This window comes from Pan troglodytes, chromosome 8 (assembly GCF_028858775.2).
Source record: "Pan troglodytes isolate AG18354 chromosome 8, NHGRI_mPanTro3-v2.0_pri, whole genome shotgun sequence".
In the NCBI taxonomy this organism is placed as follows: domain Eukaryota; kingdom Metazoa; phylum Chordata; class Mammalia; order Primates; family Hominidae; genus Pan; species Pan troglodytes.
Window position 1 is genome coordinate 30,062,790 of NC_072406.2, and position 18,589 is coordinate 30,081,378.

The 18,589-nt window shown below is 38.0% G+C and overlaps 1 protein-coding gene across 2 annotated transcripts in view; it reads right to left on the bottom strand.

The window, feature by feature from the left end:
- Nucleotides 1-18,589, bottom strand: part of CUBN (cubilin) — a 305,950-nt gene that overhangs the window by 78,745 nt on the left and 208,616 nt on the right. For both annotated transcript variants that reach the window (XM_063781434.1, XM_024346234.3), the window contains 8 exons: nucleotides 16,649-16,823; nucleotides 15,308-15,486; nucleotides 12,505-12,714; nucleotides 11,714-11,854; nucleotides 10,494-10,675; nucleotides 4,503-4,674; nucleotides 3,198-3,404; nucleotides 966-1,115 (listed from right to left, as the gene is read on the bottom strand). In XM_063781434.1, the coding sequence (XP_063637504.1) occupies nucleotides 966-1,115; nucleotides 3,198-3,404; nucleotides 4,503-4,674; nucleotides 10,494-10,675; nucleotides 11,714-11,854; nucleotides 12,505-12,714; nucleotides 15,308-15,486; nucleotides 16,649-16,823 (1,416 nt within the window). The remainder of the gene's footprint in view (nucleotides 1-965; nucleotides 1,116-3,197; nucleotides 3,405-4,502; nucleotides 4,675-10,493; nucleotides 10,676-11,713; nucleotides 11,855-12,504; nucleotides 12,715-15,307; nucleotides 15,487-16,648; nucleotides 16,824-18,589) is intronic.

An 18,589-nucleotide genomic window follows, 5' to 3' on the forward strand; every position in this document is an offset into this window, starting at 1 on the left:
GGCTGGGTTTTCCAGCACAAATTCTGAATGTTGCATATGCAAATCCAACACAAAACACTAGCAAATAATACCCATTATATGTATAAAACACACATCATGACAAAATAGGATTTATCCCAGAAATGCAAGGATGGTTTACCAAGAGAAATAAATCTTTCATATAATTCGTCACATTAACTTATGAAAGGAGAAAAAGTTGAATCATCTCAATGGATGCAGAAAATCATCTGATAAAATCTTATGCCCATTTACATTTAAAAAAAGCTTTTTCACACTAAGGATGGAAGGGACTTTCTTTAACAAAAGATATTTATTGGAAACTTAAGAGTAACCAATATATTTAATAATAAAATGTCATAGACAGTCACATCCAGGTCAGAAACAAGATGCTATCATTCCTTCTGTTCAATATTCGATGGTGGCCCTAGCTAGCAAAAGGATGCAAGAAAATGAAATTAAGTATTACGACTGAAAGCATAAAGAACTAACATTTGCAGAAGTTTACACAGAAAGATCAAAGAGAATCTATAGACAACACATTAAAACTAATAAGAGGATAGCTAGATCTTTGGACTAAAGTTACATGTATGCAAAATTATAAATTTATAATAATTACACAAATTATAAAATAATTTTAAAATTATTAAATAATTATTAATAATTATTTATTATTATTAATTATTAAATAATTATTGGATAATTTCAAAATTTAATAATTTTAAAATTATGCAATTTATTATTGAATAATTTTAAAATTAAATAATTTTAAATTATGCAAATTATAAAATTTCTAGATATCAGCCACAACCAATTAAAAAATGTAATTTAGAAAATCTCATTGATAATATTAACAAAACTAATAGCTATGTAGAAATAAATCTAACAAAATATATATGAAATCTTTATGGGAAAAAATCATTAATCTTTATAAGTAATTTTATCAAGATCTTAATTATAATTCTTACCTGTAAAGGAATACTTTGCATGGAATCCAATGTGTTCTACACGTTCGTTGGTGACAAAGTGAATCCATACCTGAGAATAAGGTATAACCAATGGCAATGTAGGCTTTGAAGGACCACAAAGTCTCCACATCAGGGGCCCATCAGCATCACCTGAACAAAATAATATACCAAGTGCCATCATTGATACAGCTTTTGAGAAATACATTCAATGAATTTGATAAAAACAAATTTCAAGATATTCATTGACACACATTTAAATTCTGATTTAGTAGCAGACATTGCACAATGTTTGTGTGTCTCTGTTAACTGCAACAGAAAGTCCCTCCAAGGGGGTAAAACCAACACAAAAAAATCAAAGCAATTTTGAAATGAACCTCTATGATGGACACCATTTTGTTCCAATTTGTGTTTTCATAGTTATTTCAGCATATCTAAACAGAGATACAAAGAATTAAAATAGCACTTTTGGACACACCTTTTGTAGGGTGTAGGAAATATAATACCAACAGTGATAAAATATATCCTCAAGATAAAGTGATCATTGCCTAAAATTTGAAAGATTTCTTCACTATATTCGATCAACTGAAATGGACTCAATATTTGGCATTCAGGCCAAGAGCTGTCAGATCTGAGCCTAATATTTTTCATGAAGATTACTTTTCGTGGGTTTGATGAACATGTACAGAGCACCAACAGAGCTCTCATTTATCTGCTTTCTTTTTATTCTGTCAGATAAACATCACTGGTCTTCTAAATCAATGATATATAGTATTTTGACTGCCTCTAAACCTGAGCAAATAAAGAGAAGACAGCATTTAGCTGACTGAAATTTGAGATACAGCTGTTCTGCTTAATACCACAAGCCCGTGGTTTTGAACCAGGCAGAGGGGGTGAGGGTTTATCAGAATTCCATGGAGAACATTCTCAAACCACAACTTCCCTTTCCCTTATAAGCCTTTTTAGACTCTTCAGCCTCAGAGAGGTTGGAGGACTCTCTGGCTGAGGCCCTTGGTCCGTGGGTACAGGCTCTATCAAATTCTCCTTCCTGAAAATTCTGTCGCTCACGTTCTCAAAGGTAATTAACATTGACCTCTCAGTTTCCCAAGGACTTCACCAACTAACTGATGAGCTTCTGCTGCTTTCAGCCTCCTTTTCTTTAAATTTTGGGATTACACAGAACTCAGCAAAACTTTTACAGTATGGATGATTACGTACTATTTACAATATTATTGTCTTCCTCTATCTACTTGTTTATTTACTGAGAAAAACATGTCAGCATAATCATGGAAGCAACCTAATGAATAACCTACACCTTGACCATGGGAAAGAAAGAAAATTGATTCATCCTCTTTGAATACAGAGTTTTAAAAATTCTTAAGAGAATTATGGTTTATTGAGTACACCGCAATCCTTTTCCATCACGAAAACCAAGACAAATGACTGCTTTGGGGTTATTTCCCCAAATAGCTTCCATGTGTTTCTCCATCTGGTATATTGCAAAACTTCTTTTAACTCCTAAGGCCTCAGGAGAATTTCACAGCGCCTTCATAAATCCTGGAAGTTGAGGAAACTGCCAACACATGCTGAGCATGCTAAGTCCCAGTCTCCTTGGAAAGGAGTCTTGATAGTAGTGGACTCTCACTTCGGCAAAAGTCACATGCCAGGAAACGAAGTGACTGTAACACAGAGTCTAGTTGTACAGTGATCTGCCTCACTCACTGTTCCTGGGGTTCGTTTTCCTCAGCTGGGCACACAGAATTATGGCTTTGAACAGAGTTCTTTTGGATCGTGTGTACCTATGTTAGAGCCATTTGACTCCCTTCATTGTTAGTAGTCTCCAAGCATAAGAAGAATATTGTAGGCCAGGCGTGGTGGCTCATGCCTGTAACCCCAGCACTTTGGGAGGCCAAAGAGGGAGGATCACTTGAGGCCAGGAGTTTGAGACCAGCCTGGACAACATAGGGAGACCCCATCTCTACAAAAAATTTTAATAATTAGTTGTATGTGGTGGTGTACACCTGTAGTCCAAGCCACTTGGGGGACTGAGGCAAGAGGCTCACCTGAGCCTGGGAGGTTGAGGCTGCAGTGAGTTATGATCACACCACTGCACTCCAGGCCGGGCAAGAGAGCAAGCTCCTGTCTCAAAACAACAACAACAGCAGCAACAACAACAAAAAAGATAAAAAGAATATTGTAGATAAATGGGAGAATGCATTCTTAGATGGAACTCACCCACTCGAAACTCGAGGACATCAAATTGACAGTCTTGGTGACTTTCTAGGTAAAAATCTTCAAAATGAATGGAAATGGATGAATTTTCCTGATTTGGATTGCTGAGAGTCCATTCGCAGTTCAGGTTTCTTGAGTAATTCCTGACTCCGTCATAGCCAGGAGAAGTAAAGTTTCCTTCAGGAGTATTTGGAAGAGACCCACCACACACTAAGAAAACAGAAGGCAACAGAGAAAGTAGTAGTAAGATTCAGGCCACAACAGAAGAGATAAACAATACAGGAACAGTAACTAAAACATCAACATTACTGCTTTGATTTGTTTTTCTAGATGCAGTCAAGCTTATGGGTAAAAGGCATGCAAATTATGGACGTTTCTGCAAGTTTATAAAGGAAAGATGTGCAAAAATCAACAATTTCTCTATTTTCCTGTTGCTGTAGATTAAGTGGTGGGCGTTTGGCTCTGTATCAATAGGTCCAAATATTGAGGTCTACTGTTCATTAATATTTACTTTAGAGGAATACATAAATATAATGGTGGCAGGTCCTAATGGCTTGATTAGCAATTCTCCACTTGATCTAATAAATTATTTTAAATCAAACAGATAATAGGACATTAATTTGCCATTAATTTGCCCCTTTTTAATAAAGGAACAGATGCTTCTTGTACCAATGAAATAGCTTAGCGTTTTTCTTTTAATATTCACTCCCACTTCTAAATTTTAAAACTTCTAAATTTTAAAACACTCCCACTTCTAAAATTTAAAACCCTTTAAAATTTTGAACCCAATTCAGGAAATAGGAGGATATTTATAATTAGAGGCCATATCTTGCTTAATTTTGGAATATTCTATATCAAATCAAACCTCCCATTTATTTTCACTGGAAATATGTGTGTGGATAGATGACTAGAAACAATAAAGCCTGTTCTGTCCCCAGCAAAATTAATTACTCTCTGAGACTAAGTCACCCTCTAGGAGGTAGATGGTTTCTTTCAGCACAAAAGAATTGACCAGGGACTACGGAATAGGTCACCAACCCTCATGGTAACATGACCTGAAACTGTGCTAGAAGCTAATCTAATAGCATTAAAAGTTTTAAATTCACTATGGCAGTTTCTTTCTGAAATCAGAAAGCTTTTTTTCTGTCTGCAGTGCGTTTTTGATCTGCTTATGTGTGTTTGTCTTATGTCAAAGATTCCAAGTATCACTAAAGGGAAAATGGATGGCTCTGCTGCCATTGGCAGTAGCTGGGGGCATCTGCAGTGCCCCTGATTAAAATGGGGGGCATTTACAACATCCTACATTACCTGCATCTTCACTGGAGGTATAGGAAGCAGTGAAGCCGCCATATGGCCTGGATCCATCCGTGAAAAAAATGACTTTCATTGTGTTTCCTGAAGATTTAATCTCATTGCTTACATTCACACTACTACACAGTTTCTCTAGCTGGGGTGAGTTACTTCTAATGCCATTGAATACCTGTTGGAAAAAGAGTTTAACCTTCAGGCACACAATCCATCTTACTGCATATTTCCTAGGAGGTGATATTCCCAGCCCAGACCCACTTCCTTTTATGGGAACCCTGCCCCAAAATGAATGACCTAACAATGCAGGTTTCTATCGCAGTGCCACAAGCCACTGTTACCCCGAGCACATTTTGTGACTTCAGGGTGATTTCACTAGAATGAAAGTATTGCAGTAATGCCTTCCTGCCATGTGGTGATAGATTAAAAGCTGCTATACACTTTGCAACTGGAAACTGTGCTCTCAATGTAAAGGAGATGAGCCATTGTGCTTACAATGTGGTCTGCAGAGCTCACTGATGGGCAGTTTTTCTTAACAATGCATCAGGACATTTGTTACTTGGAAGGGAAGCTTAAATATCAGTTTCTGATGATTTCATGTACATAATAAGGCAGATATTTTTCTTTATTTACTTTAATTTTTATTTATTTATTTTTTGAGACAGAGTTTTGCTCTTGTTGCCCAGGCTGGAGTGCAGTGGTGTGATCTTGGCTCACCGTATCCTCCACTTCCCAGGTTCAAGCAGTTCTCCTGCCTCAGCCTCCCAAGCAGCTGAGATTATAGGCATGCACCACCATGCCCAGCTAATTTTGTATTTTTAGTAGAGATGGGGTTTCACCATGTTGGTCAGGCTGGTCTTGAACTCCTGACTTCAGGTGATCCACCTGCTTTGGCCTCCCAAAGTGCTGGGATTACTGGTGTGAGCCACAGCACCCAGCAAGCAGATATTTTTAAATACCTTGAAAAGTAATTTGAAAAATCAATCTCCATCTGCAATTAAACATAATAGTTCTTTCCTCATTAGTTATGGATTCAAAGCTTCAATTTTCTTACTTATTTGAATTTCCAATAATGGATTATTATTGACTCTAAAATATTAAATAATAGCTGTAGTCATTCACATAGTTACAACAATTCGCAAACTATTCTTCCAATGCTTTATAAAATCAAATGAATTTGCATGACTGGTTTTCACAGTTCAAAAAAAATCTAGATGAAATAACTGAACAATAATTCATTGATTGAATGGTTGATATTCCCATTTTTAAAAGGATTTGAATGACTCAAGATTAGAAATAATGACTCAGACTATGGCACTAGCAGTTATGCAGAAGGAGAATGCACTCCACAACAAAAGATGTCATCTCTTTAAATTTACTATAATTAATCAAACTTAGCTCTCTGGGGGCTTCTGGTGTAAAGTGTCTTCTGGCTCACTGGACCAGAAGAAGAGTTTGCTATCATTTACTGAGCAGACAAAAATGCCAGTCTTTGCTTATCATCCACTCAGCCTGTCTTATCTAATCAACAAAACACCCTCCCAGGCAGATAACAGTATCCCTGTTTTCCAGATTAAGATACCAGAATCCAGAAAGATGATGTAATTTGCTGAAGGTCAAATAACTAGTAATAATAGAACTGGGATTCAAACCATCCCTCTGATTCCAAACCATTAAGTAATGCATAAAGAAACAGATGAGGAAAAATATTTCTATAATGCTGAAAACAGGAATGGGCACCACATTGATGGAATCAAAAGGAATTAGAACCAACTATAAGGTTAATGGGACATGTTGGAAACTGTGATCAATGGCTGTTATCCTGCCTCTGAGTCTGCCTTTGGCATAGAATCACAATGACTGAACATGTTATAGTCATCCATTTATCACATGGACTTCTGCTGTTAGAAGCAACCAGAATGCAATTCCCATCATTGTCCTCTAATCCCTTTTGTACTTAGAAACTACAACTCTCAGAGTACAAATGGATAGGAAGCAGGCACGTGAGATTTAGGATCTGCTATGAGCAGGGACAAAATCAGACACAGGTCTTATTGTAGGACACACTGGGTGGCATAGCTTTTTATTTTCTCTATCTGCACAGAGAGTCAGATAGGCAGGTGGGTTTAGAGAAATTTTAGGCTCAGTCCAGCTGGATAAGGTATTAGCTAGGAAGCAGTGCAATGAAAGTTAAAGCTGCCTCCTCTGCACCAGCAGATCTTCTTTCTTCTTCACTCTTTTCTTTTTTTCTTTCATCTTTTACTTCTTCTTTTCTCTTTCTCCCTCTCCTTCTCATTCTCCTCCTCCTTCTCTTTCTCCTTCTTCTACTTCTTTTCTTCTTCTCTCCTTCTCCTTCTTCTTGTTCTTCTTTTTTTCTCCTTCCCCTTCTCCCTCTTCTCCTTCTCCCTCTCTTCTCCCTCTTCTCCTCCTCCTTCTCCTTCTCTTTCTTCTTCTTCCTCTTTCATCTTTCTTCTTCCTCTTTTCGGCAAGTTCTCAATCAAATAGAGTAGGGGCAAAGGCCACCCCACATGCCCTTGTTTGGAGCAGAGTAAAGAGGAACCAAAATAAACATTGAACATATAAAAATACATTTCAAAAAAAGGAATGTGGACATTAGAACTAAAGACTCAGAAGAAAAATTAATTCTGAAAGTGATTCGTTGCTGGAGTTTTAACCTCCCCAAGAGAAAAGACCTGTGGATATGACATTTGTAGGTTTGCAGGTTTTGCTAAAGAGTCAGGGCCCCCTCATGCATACAGAGATACCAGTCATCCTTTCAGTAATTCATTCTTAAATACGAATGAATAGCCAAGGATCAGCAGACATTTAGGGAAGTGACTAATGTAAAAGACAGAGACCAATATTAGTAAACAGGAGACAGGAACATGAAGAAAACTGACCCCAAATGAGCAACACAAAACTTCAAAATTATTATTAATATATTCATATATATTAATATATCAAACATATAAAATATTTAAATATATACTTTTCAAGGATTTATGGTAAAATAAAGATAATTGCAGGTATACCATTTTTCAAAAGATTTATTGCCCTTGCCCATTTCCTTGGGGAGCTGCAAGAGGGTATGCCTCACCAAAAGAGGAAATTAACCAAGAAAGGGACGTGCATAGCATCACAAAGTCAGCTCTCTAGCCCAGGAGAAGAATGAAGGAACTTGCACATTTGATGGCAAAGGGAAATTCTGAAATGACAGCTAGCATCAGGCTTGCAGCTGACGTACAAAGGCTCAAGGAAGGATATTACTGAGGAAAAGAAATGGAACTGATATGTTTTACTACAGAAGGTAGAGATGCACATCTGGGGTGGAGAGGGTGTGGACGAATTGGTGATCAATGCATAAAACCCAAGAAAATGTAAAGAGGACCCAATTATTATTATTCCTTAGGAAAACAAAAGCAAAGGTTGCCATACTACACTACTTGGCTCAGTTGTGAATGGTGTTTACATAATCATGGTAATGTCAACTGAACAGCAATTTAAGCAAAAGCTGTGACATATGTATTTTGGGAGACGATTGGGAAAGTATATAAACATTGCATACCCCATGTGTGTTTGTGGTGGCAAAGGGGTAAGTCTCATCTTCTAGAGTAGGATGTGGATAGATAATGTCCAAAAAAAGCAAGGAGTAGTAGAATAGGAATATTATTTAGAAATAATGACATAAAACCGACCAGCAGTAGCTGCAAGAGTTATAAGTTGATAATTAAGGGATAGGGAGATGACAAGTAAGATCTGCTTTGGAATTTGTGGTTGTGACTGTAACTTTTATTTGAGATCTAAAACTATGACTGTTCATATATTCTCTTTCCTAAAGGACAAGTGAATACTCTGCTTGTAAAATTCCTGATAATCATTATATTCAGTATGATTTAAACTATGAACATAATTTCAAAGGTAAAAAACAACTGTTAGCATATACATCAAAATTTTAGTAATACATGAGTAGAGTTAAAAATATCTTTATATTTTTTATTTTCTGAACTCTCCAAATATTGCTCAATAAGCATCCATTATATTTATAACCAGAAAAATAGATTAAAATCAGAATTCAAGTGGATTTATATCACATGATTACAAGTACATAAAGTATGCTTTGCCAAGAAGAGATGAGAAAATGAATCAAAATGTGGTATAGTGGGAGTGGTTAGTATTTTTTCTACTTCATCTTTGTTTATATAATTCAATCAATAATAGGAAAAAAGTTTCTTTATAATAAACAAGCTTAGTCCAAAATTTCCTGGCTCTCAAATAAAAGAAAACACACTTGGTTTCTTATTTTCAAGATCTGAAAGAAAACAGTTCAGTCCTTCAGATATCAGAACTTGGAAATAAAATCTGAAGGTTGAATGAGATCATTTTACAGCAATACAAAGTGGTCATAAGATACAAAGATATTTCATATTTTTGAAATTCACTACCCAACAGGAGACGATTAAACTGAAAACAAAAGTGGCTTGTTATAAAAGGGATAATGATAGTACCTCTACTATCCATTCATTCAACAATTATTTATCTCTATTATGTACAGGCACTGGGGATTCAGTGAATCCCCGGCAGTGAATGAAACTATGGCTTGACCTCAAGGAGCTTACATTCTAGTGGGGGAAGCAGACAATAAACTGATGAACAAATCAAAATGATGTATGGCAGCAGGTGTGAAGTGCTGCAAAACAACATGGCAGAGAAGGGTCAGGCCAGGGTGGGGTCTGTAATATAAGGTACTTAGACCTTATGGATTAAAAGGCATTCGAGCAGAGACCCCAGTGAAGTGAGGGTGTGGAGCAGGCCGCCATCTGGGGAGGGGCATTCCAGATGAAGGCAACAGCCAGATGGGGAGCATCTCAGCACATTCAGGGAACGGAATGGAGGCCAGGTGGCTGGATCCCAGAGAGCAAAGAAGAGAGGAGTTTGAGATAAGACAAACAGGTAGAAGAGGGAGGGGCAGCAGATAATGTCAGCCAGGTGGGCCACAGGTGCAATTTGGGATTTTCCTCTGAGTTAGATGAGAAGCCATTAGAGGATTTTCAAAGGCAGCAACATGATCCGATTGAGGTTTAAAACCATCACATGCTGCTGTGTTGAGAATGTAGGGAGAGGAGAACGGAACCAGGGGGACGAGGTGGAACTTTCTAAAATAATCCAAGTGAACGGTGGGGGTATTAGTAGTAGATATGATGAGAAATAGTTCAATTGTGGATATTTTTAAAGATACACCCAATGGGACTTGCTTATAGATGCCATATAGGGTGTGAGAGGAAGGATTCCAAAATAGACATCAAGATTTTTGACCCAAGCAACCAGAAGTTTGGAATTATTTACTGAGATAACAAACACTGCAGAAGGGGCAAGTTGGGTGGAGAAATTTACTAATATTAATCCAATCTTCCTATCTACACACACATATGTGTGCACAGCACTTCACAGTTAACAATCTATTTGTCATTCACACTCAGGGATCTCATTTGCTTTCTTTCACTGCAGGAAGCTGAGAGTGCCGAAGGCACATCTGAAACCACTGGAGGTTGGTGACATGGAGGTCACGTAGCAGTGCTCTCCCAGCAAGAGTCCCTCTGTACCCCTGGAGAGAGCAATGCTTATGCAGGACCACCCACCTGCTCAGAACTTTCGTGGTGGCTTGTGCTGTGACTCTGGTCCCATTCAGCTATGTGCTGCTGTAGGCTTAGCTTCCCACAGCCTCTCCAGTTTTGCCATTTGTCATGATCATTCACTCTTAAAATTTATTCTATGACCCCGATGCACAGAGTGATAGCTGACAGTCTCTTCAAACAACTTTTACAATTATTTTGACAGGTTACTGTGATTTTGTTCTTTCAACAATACTTCGAATTGGTCTGAGTTATAGTTGCATAGATGGCAATTTTCCTGACCTAGTTTTCTGACTATGATTTATGGGTCAGTAAACTCTTTAAATGATGGAATATAACATCTCAGGCGGCAGGGAACACTTACTATCACATGCTCATTGTTGCAGGACGGATGCGTGGCCAGCCTCAGGTTGTTAAACATTAGGGTGATCCGCCTTCCCTCCGGGGCGGTGATTCTCCACTCGCAGATCCGGCCATGAGGATTTGGGTTCGGGTAGTTGGGAGAAGTAAATGTTCCAATAGAGCCCTGAAGATCCCCACCACACTCTGACGTGGGGAAAAAGCCAAGAAAACTTTCAATCAAATCAAAATGTTTCCTTCCATCAAGAAAGCTCTCAAAATTCAGGTATTTAAAAATTATCCTTCTAGATAAAATTAGTCTCCGTGTTTATTTATGTGCATGAGGATTTTAGTGAACATATACATTCATTTTTTATCTCTATTAATATTTAACCCTGCCTTCCATGGGTGATAGTCCGCAGGCAGCAATTTAGTTATCATCATGGCCCAAGAAATGAGAGACCAATGAATGTAATGAACTTAAGAATCAGGAAAATCGGGCCAGGCATGGTGGTTCACACTTGTAGCACTTTGGGAGGCCGAGGCAGGCAGATCAGAAGGCCAGGAGTTCAAGACCAGCCTGACCAACATGGTGAAACCCCGTCTCTAATAAAAATACAAAAATTAGCCGGGCGTTGTGGCGTGCGCCTGTAATCTCAGCTACTCAGGAGCCTGAGGCAGAAGAATTGCTTGAACCCGGGAGGCAGAGGTTGCAGTGAGCTGATATCATGCCATTGCCCTCCAGCCTGGACAACAGAGTGAGACACTGTCTCAGAAAAGAAAAAAAAAGAATCAAGAAAATTGGCCAGGAGTGGTGGCTCACACCTGTAACCCCAACACTTTGGGAGGTCAAGGCAAGACCCCATGTTTACAAAAAAAAAAAAAAGAGGAAAATCAGAAAGTTAATGTTAAGTACCCAGTTTTTCTGAACAAGATCTTTATTTCATCTGAGTTTGTTGGGTTTGCAGTAAGACAAATTCTGAGTAACTACAGGACTCTCTTAAGGTGGGCATTACAGTATAACTCTCATCCTCTTATTATCTCTCTCGTGATACTAGTTATTTTCCCTTATAGCATTGATCACAGCTGTAATTTTTCATTTATCACTGTGACTTTCTGATTAAGGTCCAAGAAAATAGGGGTCATGTTTTGTTTTGTTTTTCAAATATTTTAACACCGGTGCCTAGTACAGTGTCTGTCCAATGCAGGTGCTCAATGTTGTGTTGAATGAATCAATAAACTCACCTTCCATACTGGATTCAAATCGCAGTCTGAATCCTGAGGCAGTCACAGAGCCGTCTGTAACAAACCTGACCACAGCAGTATTGCTAGAAGTGTCTACGCTGTCAGGAATGGTGTTTCCACAGTATCTGCCCAAGATGTTTCCTGTGAGAGACAAATAATTAAATATACATGTCCAAGTGATTGATTTCTTTTAACCTCTATTCAAGGTGTCCTGTGTGTACAAAGAAAATAATAAAAAACAAGACCCTGCCTGTGAAGAAACGTTAATCTCTGTCAAGACAACAGGAAAACATGAATAAAAATGAACGTATTCAAATACATGAAGAAGTGAAAAAAATGCAACCAATTAGGGGAAGGATATCTCAGCACAATGAGGAAGGCTTGCTCATTTGGTTGAAAAAATGATCTGAGACAACAGAGTGACAAGTATCTGCCTTATGCTACCACTAGGAGACATGCATGATTCCTTCCCCGTCTCAAGCTATAGAACACCCCTCAAATAACGGCATGTGGCAATGGGATGTCTCAGCAGCAAGAGGTGCCTTCCCACTACCGTTGCTCTCCCCAGGTGGCCTCCAGGGTGGGCTATATGACACCTGGGCTCTGGGCATCCATTGTTAATGGTAGAATTGAGGGAGGGAATCACCAGTACTGCCCAAAGCTCATTAGTCTGCACTTCTCTGCAGAGTATAGATGTGCTTTTGCCTTTCTTGGAAGTGAAGAAACTTCAGAGGCTGAATAAGTACATGTGAAAATAAACACCCAAAAGAGAGCAGATATATTTTACTAACCAGAGGTATGATTGTCCCAGATCTCCACGAAGTCTTTTTCACAGCCAGAAGAATTCTGAAGGTTAAAGTCTTCAAAAGAGATGGTGAGATAGTGTCCAGAGAGCCCCTGGAGATGCCATTCACAGAATAAGTTGTCTCTGTATGGAAGTGTTGGATGTCCAATGCTTTCAACAACACCACTTTGCCCTGGTACTCTTCCCCCACACTGAGCTGCAAAAAATAAAAATAAATAAATAAATAAGAAAGCAAGCAAGCAAGAAAGATTGATTCTATTACAAATTTTGTTTTCTTCATTTCACCAGCACATTTGAAAACTTTTAGGTGCCAAGTGACTCTGAATTGAAGTTTTTAAAATTCTGAAAATGGTTAGTGCTTTCCTCATTATTTGAATTCTACTGTTGATGTAAACAGAAATGATACCACAAGTCCAATACAATAACGGGAAACAGAAGATGATGACTAAATGGAATATTCTGTAATGTCACATTAATTATTTTGGGACACTATGTAAGAGCTAATAGTCGCAAGTAAGTTTCATCTCAAGAACCAACTGATAGGCTGATCTGGCCTGCCTAGTACCCTGTGTTGATCCTAAAGACTGAACCCAAGCTCAGCTGGAAGGGGTACTGTGGGGACACCTGCCATTCCTAGTTTTACTCTCAACTAAACAGTTCACCACAGTAACTGATATCTCAGGGCCTTGAAAATTACTATTCAATTATGTCTTATTAGCTGGGTGTGATAGCTAATTGAATTATATGCAGCTTGACTCAGGATATAACATGATCTATGGTGTAGTTAAACATTGTTACCACTAGGCTTTCTGAACGTTCGCGGTATTAAATATTTGTTTGGTTTGTGTCTAAACCTATTAGATACCAAATTATGTGCTATTGTGACCATATTATAGTGAATCTTCAACCGCTCATTTTTTAAATAAGGAAATCAAAATGCTGAAGAGGCATATTTGCTTTCTTTTTTTCTTTTCTTTTCTTTCTTTCTTTCTTTTTTTTTTGAGACAGAGTCTTGCTCTGTCACCCAGCCTAGAGTGCAGTGGTGCAATCTCGGCTCACTGCAACCTCCGCCTCCTGGGTTCAAGCAATTCTCTGCCTCAGCCTCCTGAGTAGTAGGAATTACAGGTGCCCACCACCATGCCTGGCTAATTTTTGTATTTTTAGTGGAGACAGGGTTTCACCATCTTGGCCAGGCTGGTCTTGAACTCCTGACCTCGTGATCCACCTGCCTTGGCCTCCCAAAGTGCTAGGATTACAAGCATGAGCCACCATGCCCCACTGACATGTTTGCTTTTTATCCAGTGACTGATTTGGCACTAGAGACTCAGAGAAAAAAAAGGTTAATTGTTTTATATATGATGAGGAATTCAAAGACACTGTTCTAAATAGAGTTACCTGGTTCTTAAATGGTTTTATTACTTAAAGTAATAAACATACTGCATTTCTTCCTTTTCCTTGGGGGATACATTCCAAGACCCCCAGTGAGTGCCTAAAACCTCAGATAGTACCAAACGCTATACAGACATATAGACTATTTTTTTCTCTATATATGTACCTATGATAAAGTTTGCTGTATAAATTAGACATAAGAGATTAACAACAATAACTAATAATAAAATAGAAGAATCATAATAGTATACTGTTAGAAAAGTTATGTAAATGTGGTCTCTCAAAATATCTTGGTGTACTGTACTCACCTATTTTTGGGCCTCTGTTTACCAAGGGCGTCGAAACCATGGAACATGAAACCATGGATAAGAGAGAACTACTGTATTTCATAGTAAGCTGAAGAAACAGGAGTTTGATTTAACCACATATATTTCTTCACAAATAAGTTAGAGAAAATATAAAATATTTAAGTTTACTAAGATTACTTTTTAAAATGAAAATTAAAAGAGAAATTAAGGTTGATTAATGACTGTAGTTTCAAACATTTACACTCCTTACTTATTTCTAGCATTAAAATATTTTTAAAATTAGGCAAACAGACTTATTTTTAAAAAGTCATGGTTTTTAAAAAAGTTTTAACATATTCATTCTATAATAACTCTTATTTAATATAAAAATGTTTCCCGGGTTTTCATAGTTTCGTGTTTTACAGTTAAGTCTTTACTCCATCTTGAATTAATTTTTGTATATGATATAAGGAAGGGGTACAGTTTCGATCTTCTGTATACTGCTGGCCGGTTCTCCCAGCATCATTTATTGGATAGGGAATCTTTTCCCTATTGCTTGCTTTTGTCAGCTTTGTTGAAGATCAGATGCCTGTAGGTGTGAGACCTTATTTCTGAGCTCTCTACTCCATTCTATTGGTCTATGTGTCTATTTTTGTACCAGTACCATGCTGTTTTGGTTACTGTAGCCCTGTAGTATAGTTTCAAGTCAGGTATTGTGATGCCTCTAGCTTTGTTCTTTTTGTTTAGGATTGCCTTGGCTATTTGGGTTCTTTTTGGGGTCCATATGAGTTCTAAAAGAGTTTTTTCTAGTTCTGCAAAGAATGTCATAATAGTTTGATAGGAATCCCATTGAATCTGTAAATTTTGGGGAGCAGTATGGCCATTTTAATAATATTGATTCTTCCTATCCATGAGCACGGAATTTTTTTTCATTTGATAGGGTGGAGGGTGGGAGAAGGGAGAAGAGCAGAAAAAATAACTATTAGGTACTAGGCTTAGTACCTGGCTGATGAAATAATCTCTACAACAAACCCCCAAGCATGAATTTACCTATATAACAAATCTGCACATGTACCCCTGAACCTAAAATAAAAGTTTTAAAAAAATTATTACCTATAGAATACTTGGCCTTGAATCCCACATGTGTGGGGCTGTTGTCAGATCGAAATCTCAAATACATAACCTCTCCTGAGGACCACTGACTGCTGGGCAAAGATGTCCCACAAAATTTGGAAAGTATTGGTGCATCCGAATCCACTCCATCCCGCAACTCAAGGTAGTTGGAAGTACAGCTGAAGTGGGAACAAAATTCTGTTAAATTTACATGGTCAGATGCTTATTTTGATAATGACAACCTTACTTACTTTCTTTGAAGATATTATTAAATCATCATTTCTTAGCATAAAAAACTATGATAGAATCAGCATAAGCCATGTCACTTTAAAATGCTGTATGATATTTTTCCTAATAATACATTCTTTTATTAGTAGCTCAAAAGACAGGTTTTACATGTTCTACATTCAAGAATATTTACTTCCCTTCCATATTCTGTATTGGTTTTACAAACGTAAATGTTGCTTTCAAATTAGTCCCTATGAATTTCAAAAAACAACAAATATTTTGTTCCACTCAATGACTTGATACATTTCACAGGACAAAGATAAATTCTCTAACAGCTCTGTAATTGGGACTAATGGAGCGTCCCAACTGGAATTTTCTGTGTCCATAAAAGTAGATAAGCATGTATCTAACGTTTCTTCAGGAAGTCACATTAGCCAATTAATGCTCCATGAGTGGAAAAGTAGTATTAGACCCAGTGCCAGAAATAGCAACAAAAGATCTTATATCCAAGTTTTGCACCACAGCTGCATTCATGCAAACGTATACACACTTTTGTTCAAGGAAAGAGAAAAATGTTTTCTACAATCAATATAGTTTTTCTTTCTCTTCAACATAGTAAGACTTACTGTTTTGTAATCCTTTCAGAACTCTTATTAAATAAAGACTGAGAAATTATACTGTGCATGCTTTAGTACTGTTCTGACAGTGCTGACCCCTGGTGACACACCACACAAATTCCCATTTGTTAAACAGACATTTTATCATTTGTGACACCGAATATGAGGCTGGTCAAATAAATATTCATCTATCAGAAACATGATATATTTCCTGTGGGAGGAAGAATGGATAACATCAATCTCAAGTAGCCACCCTCAGTGTCCCTTGCAGGAAGTGTCTAGGGTCACAAGGGACAGTATCCACGTACATAACCGGCTCAGCTGATGGGAGAGTGGCTGGCCGACTGTGTTTTCAGGCCTGAGCCATTAAGCATTTCCCTTTTCCCCTAGATTTCCTTGCAGTATGTGCTACTGAAAGAAATGGACTGTTTTGAGACATGACGGTTAAAAAATACTAACTTTGGGTAGGAAAAAAATGAAAATGGAAGTGACATACTTGGGTGTTACTTCAATACCGAATCGATCTTCAAATTGCAGCTGTATGCGTGTTTCCGGTGGAGCCGCTAAGATCCAAATGCAATCAGCGTGCGGGGGATAATTATGAGGGTGGTTGGGGGAGGTCACATACCCAGCAGAATCAGCATCATGGATGTAGACGTTGCCCCCACAGGCTGTGAGCAAACACACTTAAATCAGTCTATGATCTGGTGAAGGGGATGCAGTCAATGGCCACAAATCATCTTTTAAAGTCGACTTCTCTGTATTTTGTCTCCATTTCCTTTCATCTGTTATGATCCTCATTTTCTTTTCCAGCAAACAAATTCTCAATTTGCTATCGAGGGAGCTACCAGGTGTGACACTTTTTATTTTGCCAGACCATCTATCTATTCTCATTGGAAATTTCATTCTTTCTTAAAGCCAACCAAATGATTATGGCACATGGTGCACGGGGCAGAACATCACAGAAGCATGAATAAATATCCACCACTTCGATAAGCATGTAAGTATGCTAGCAGTTACAGCTTCCCACTGAGCATTCAGTACAGCAGAATGATGCAGAGCTATGATCTTGGTATATTTAAAAGACTAAGCAGATATATCTTTGCACAACTCGGGGAGCATTCATTCATTACATTTCTTCAGGATTTAGATGCATTTGAGAACCAAGATCAATGGAATGAAATAATTTATTAGTAATGTTATGCCAGAGGATAAAGGAGCTTTTTAATATTTCTTTTCTAAAAAACCAAAGCATTATCAAAAAATATTTTTCTATTATCAATAAATATTCGTTGGCGTTTTCAACAAACAAACCAGAGAGGAGTAAAAGTACTTACAATGCCAATGAAATTAACCTGTCCAATCACTTAGCCATACACATACTTGATCTGCTCAACTCTAGAACATTTGTGTCCACTGTCACTCATCCACTTATAGTCACATCCTGAATTCTGTCATACTTCCAACTCCCCCATCTCTGAAACTCTAAATTGCAAATCCCTTTGATGAGCTCCAACTCCCTTGCTTCGTGTCTTTCCTTCAAACTTCCCTTGCAAAATACCAACTCCGTGGTTGTGTTCAATTCAAGCCATTCATTCATGGAAATTGATGCCCCTGCAAATATATGTTCTCCCATCTCAACACCGCCAAGCAATTCACCCATTACTTTTCATATAAACTACAATGGCTGTTTGGAACTTTACTCCCTAAACCCTTGACTTTCCCCATTTCCTCTTGATTCTAAGCACATTACATTAGGCTCCACTTTACAAAGAAAGTAGAAGAAATCAGATGAGAATCTCTTCCATTTGTTACCCCTAATTTATTACTATCCTCAATAAATTAATCTGCATCTCTACACTCTATTTTTCCCTCTGTACATTAACTTCCTGTATCTCTGGATCAAGTTCCCATCCTATTGTCTCCTCCAGGATCTTGCCCTATTTAATCTCTCTCTCCCTATCTGTCTGTCTGTCTCTCTCTTTCTCTCTTTTCGCCCTTCCTTCTTCAACCCTATGAAAGCACTCATGTTCTCCCAAGTCACCTCACAGTTATATGCCCAAAGAACTTTTTAAATTCTTATTTTATATCCACAGCATTTAACACAGTTGATCACACTGTTCTTCTTTACATTTTTGTCCCTTGGCTTCTGACACCAAGCTCTTCTCCTCCTTTTACTCTTCATGTCATTCTTCCTCTGGCCCTTGGGCGCATCTCTCCAGGGCTTCCCTGACATTGCTGGAGGCCCTCAGGAATCCTCCTGTAGGCCTTTCATCTCACTCTGAATAATTCCCCAATTGCTGTCATACATCCTCATGACTTAAATGATAAGCAGTCTGTTGATTATTCCGTATTTACAGATTCAGTCTAGATCCCTGTTCTGACCTCGAGATTCCTGTTCCAACCACTTACTGGGCATCTCCAATGGAGGTAATTC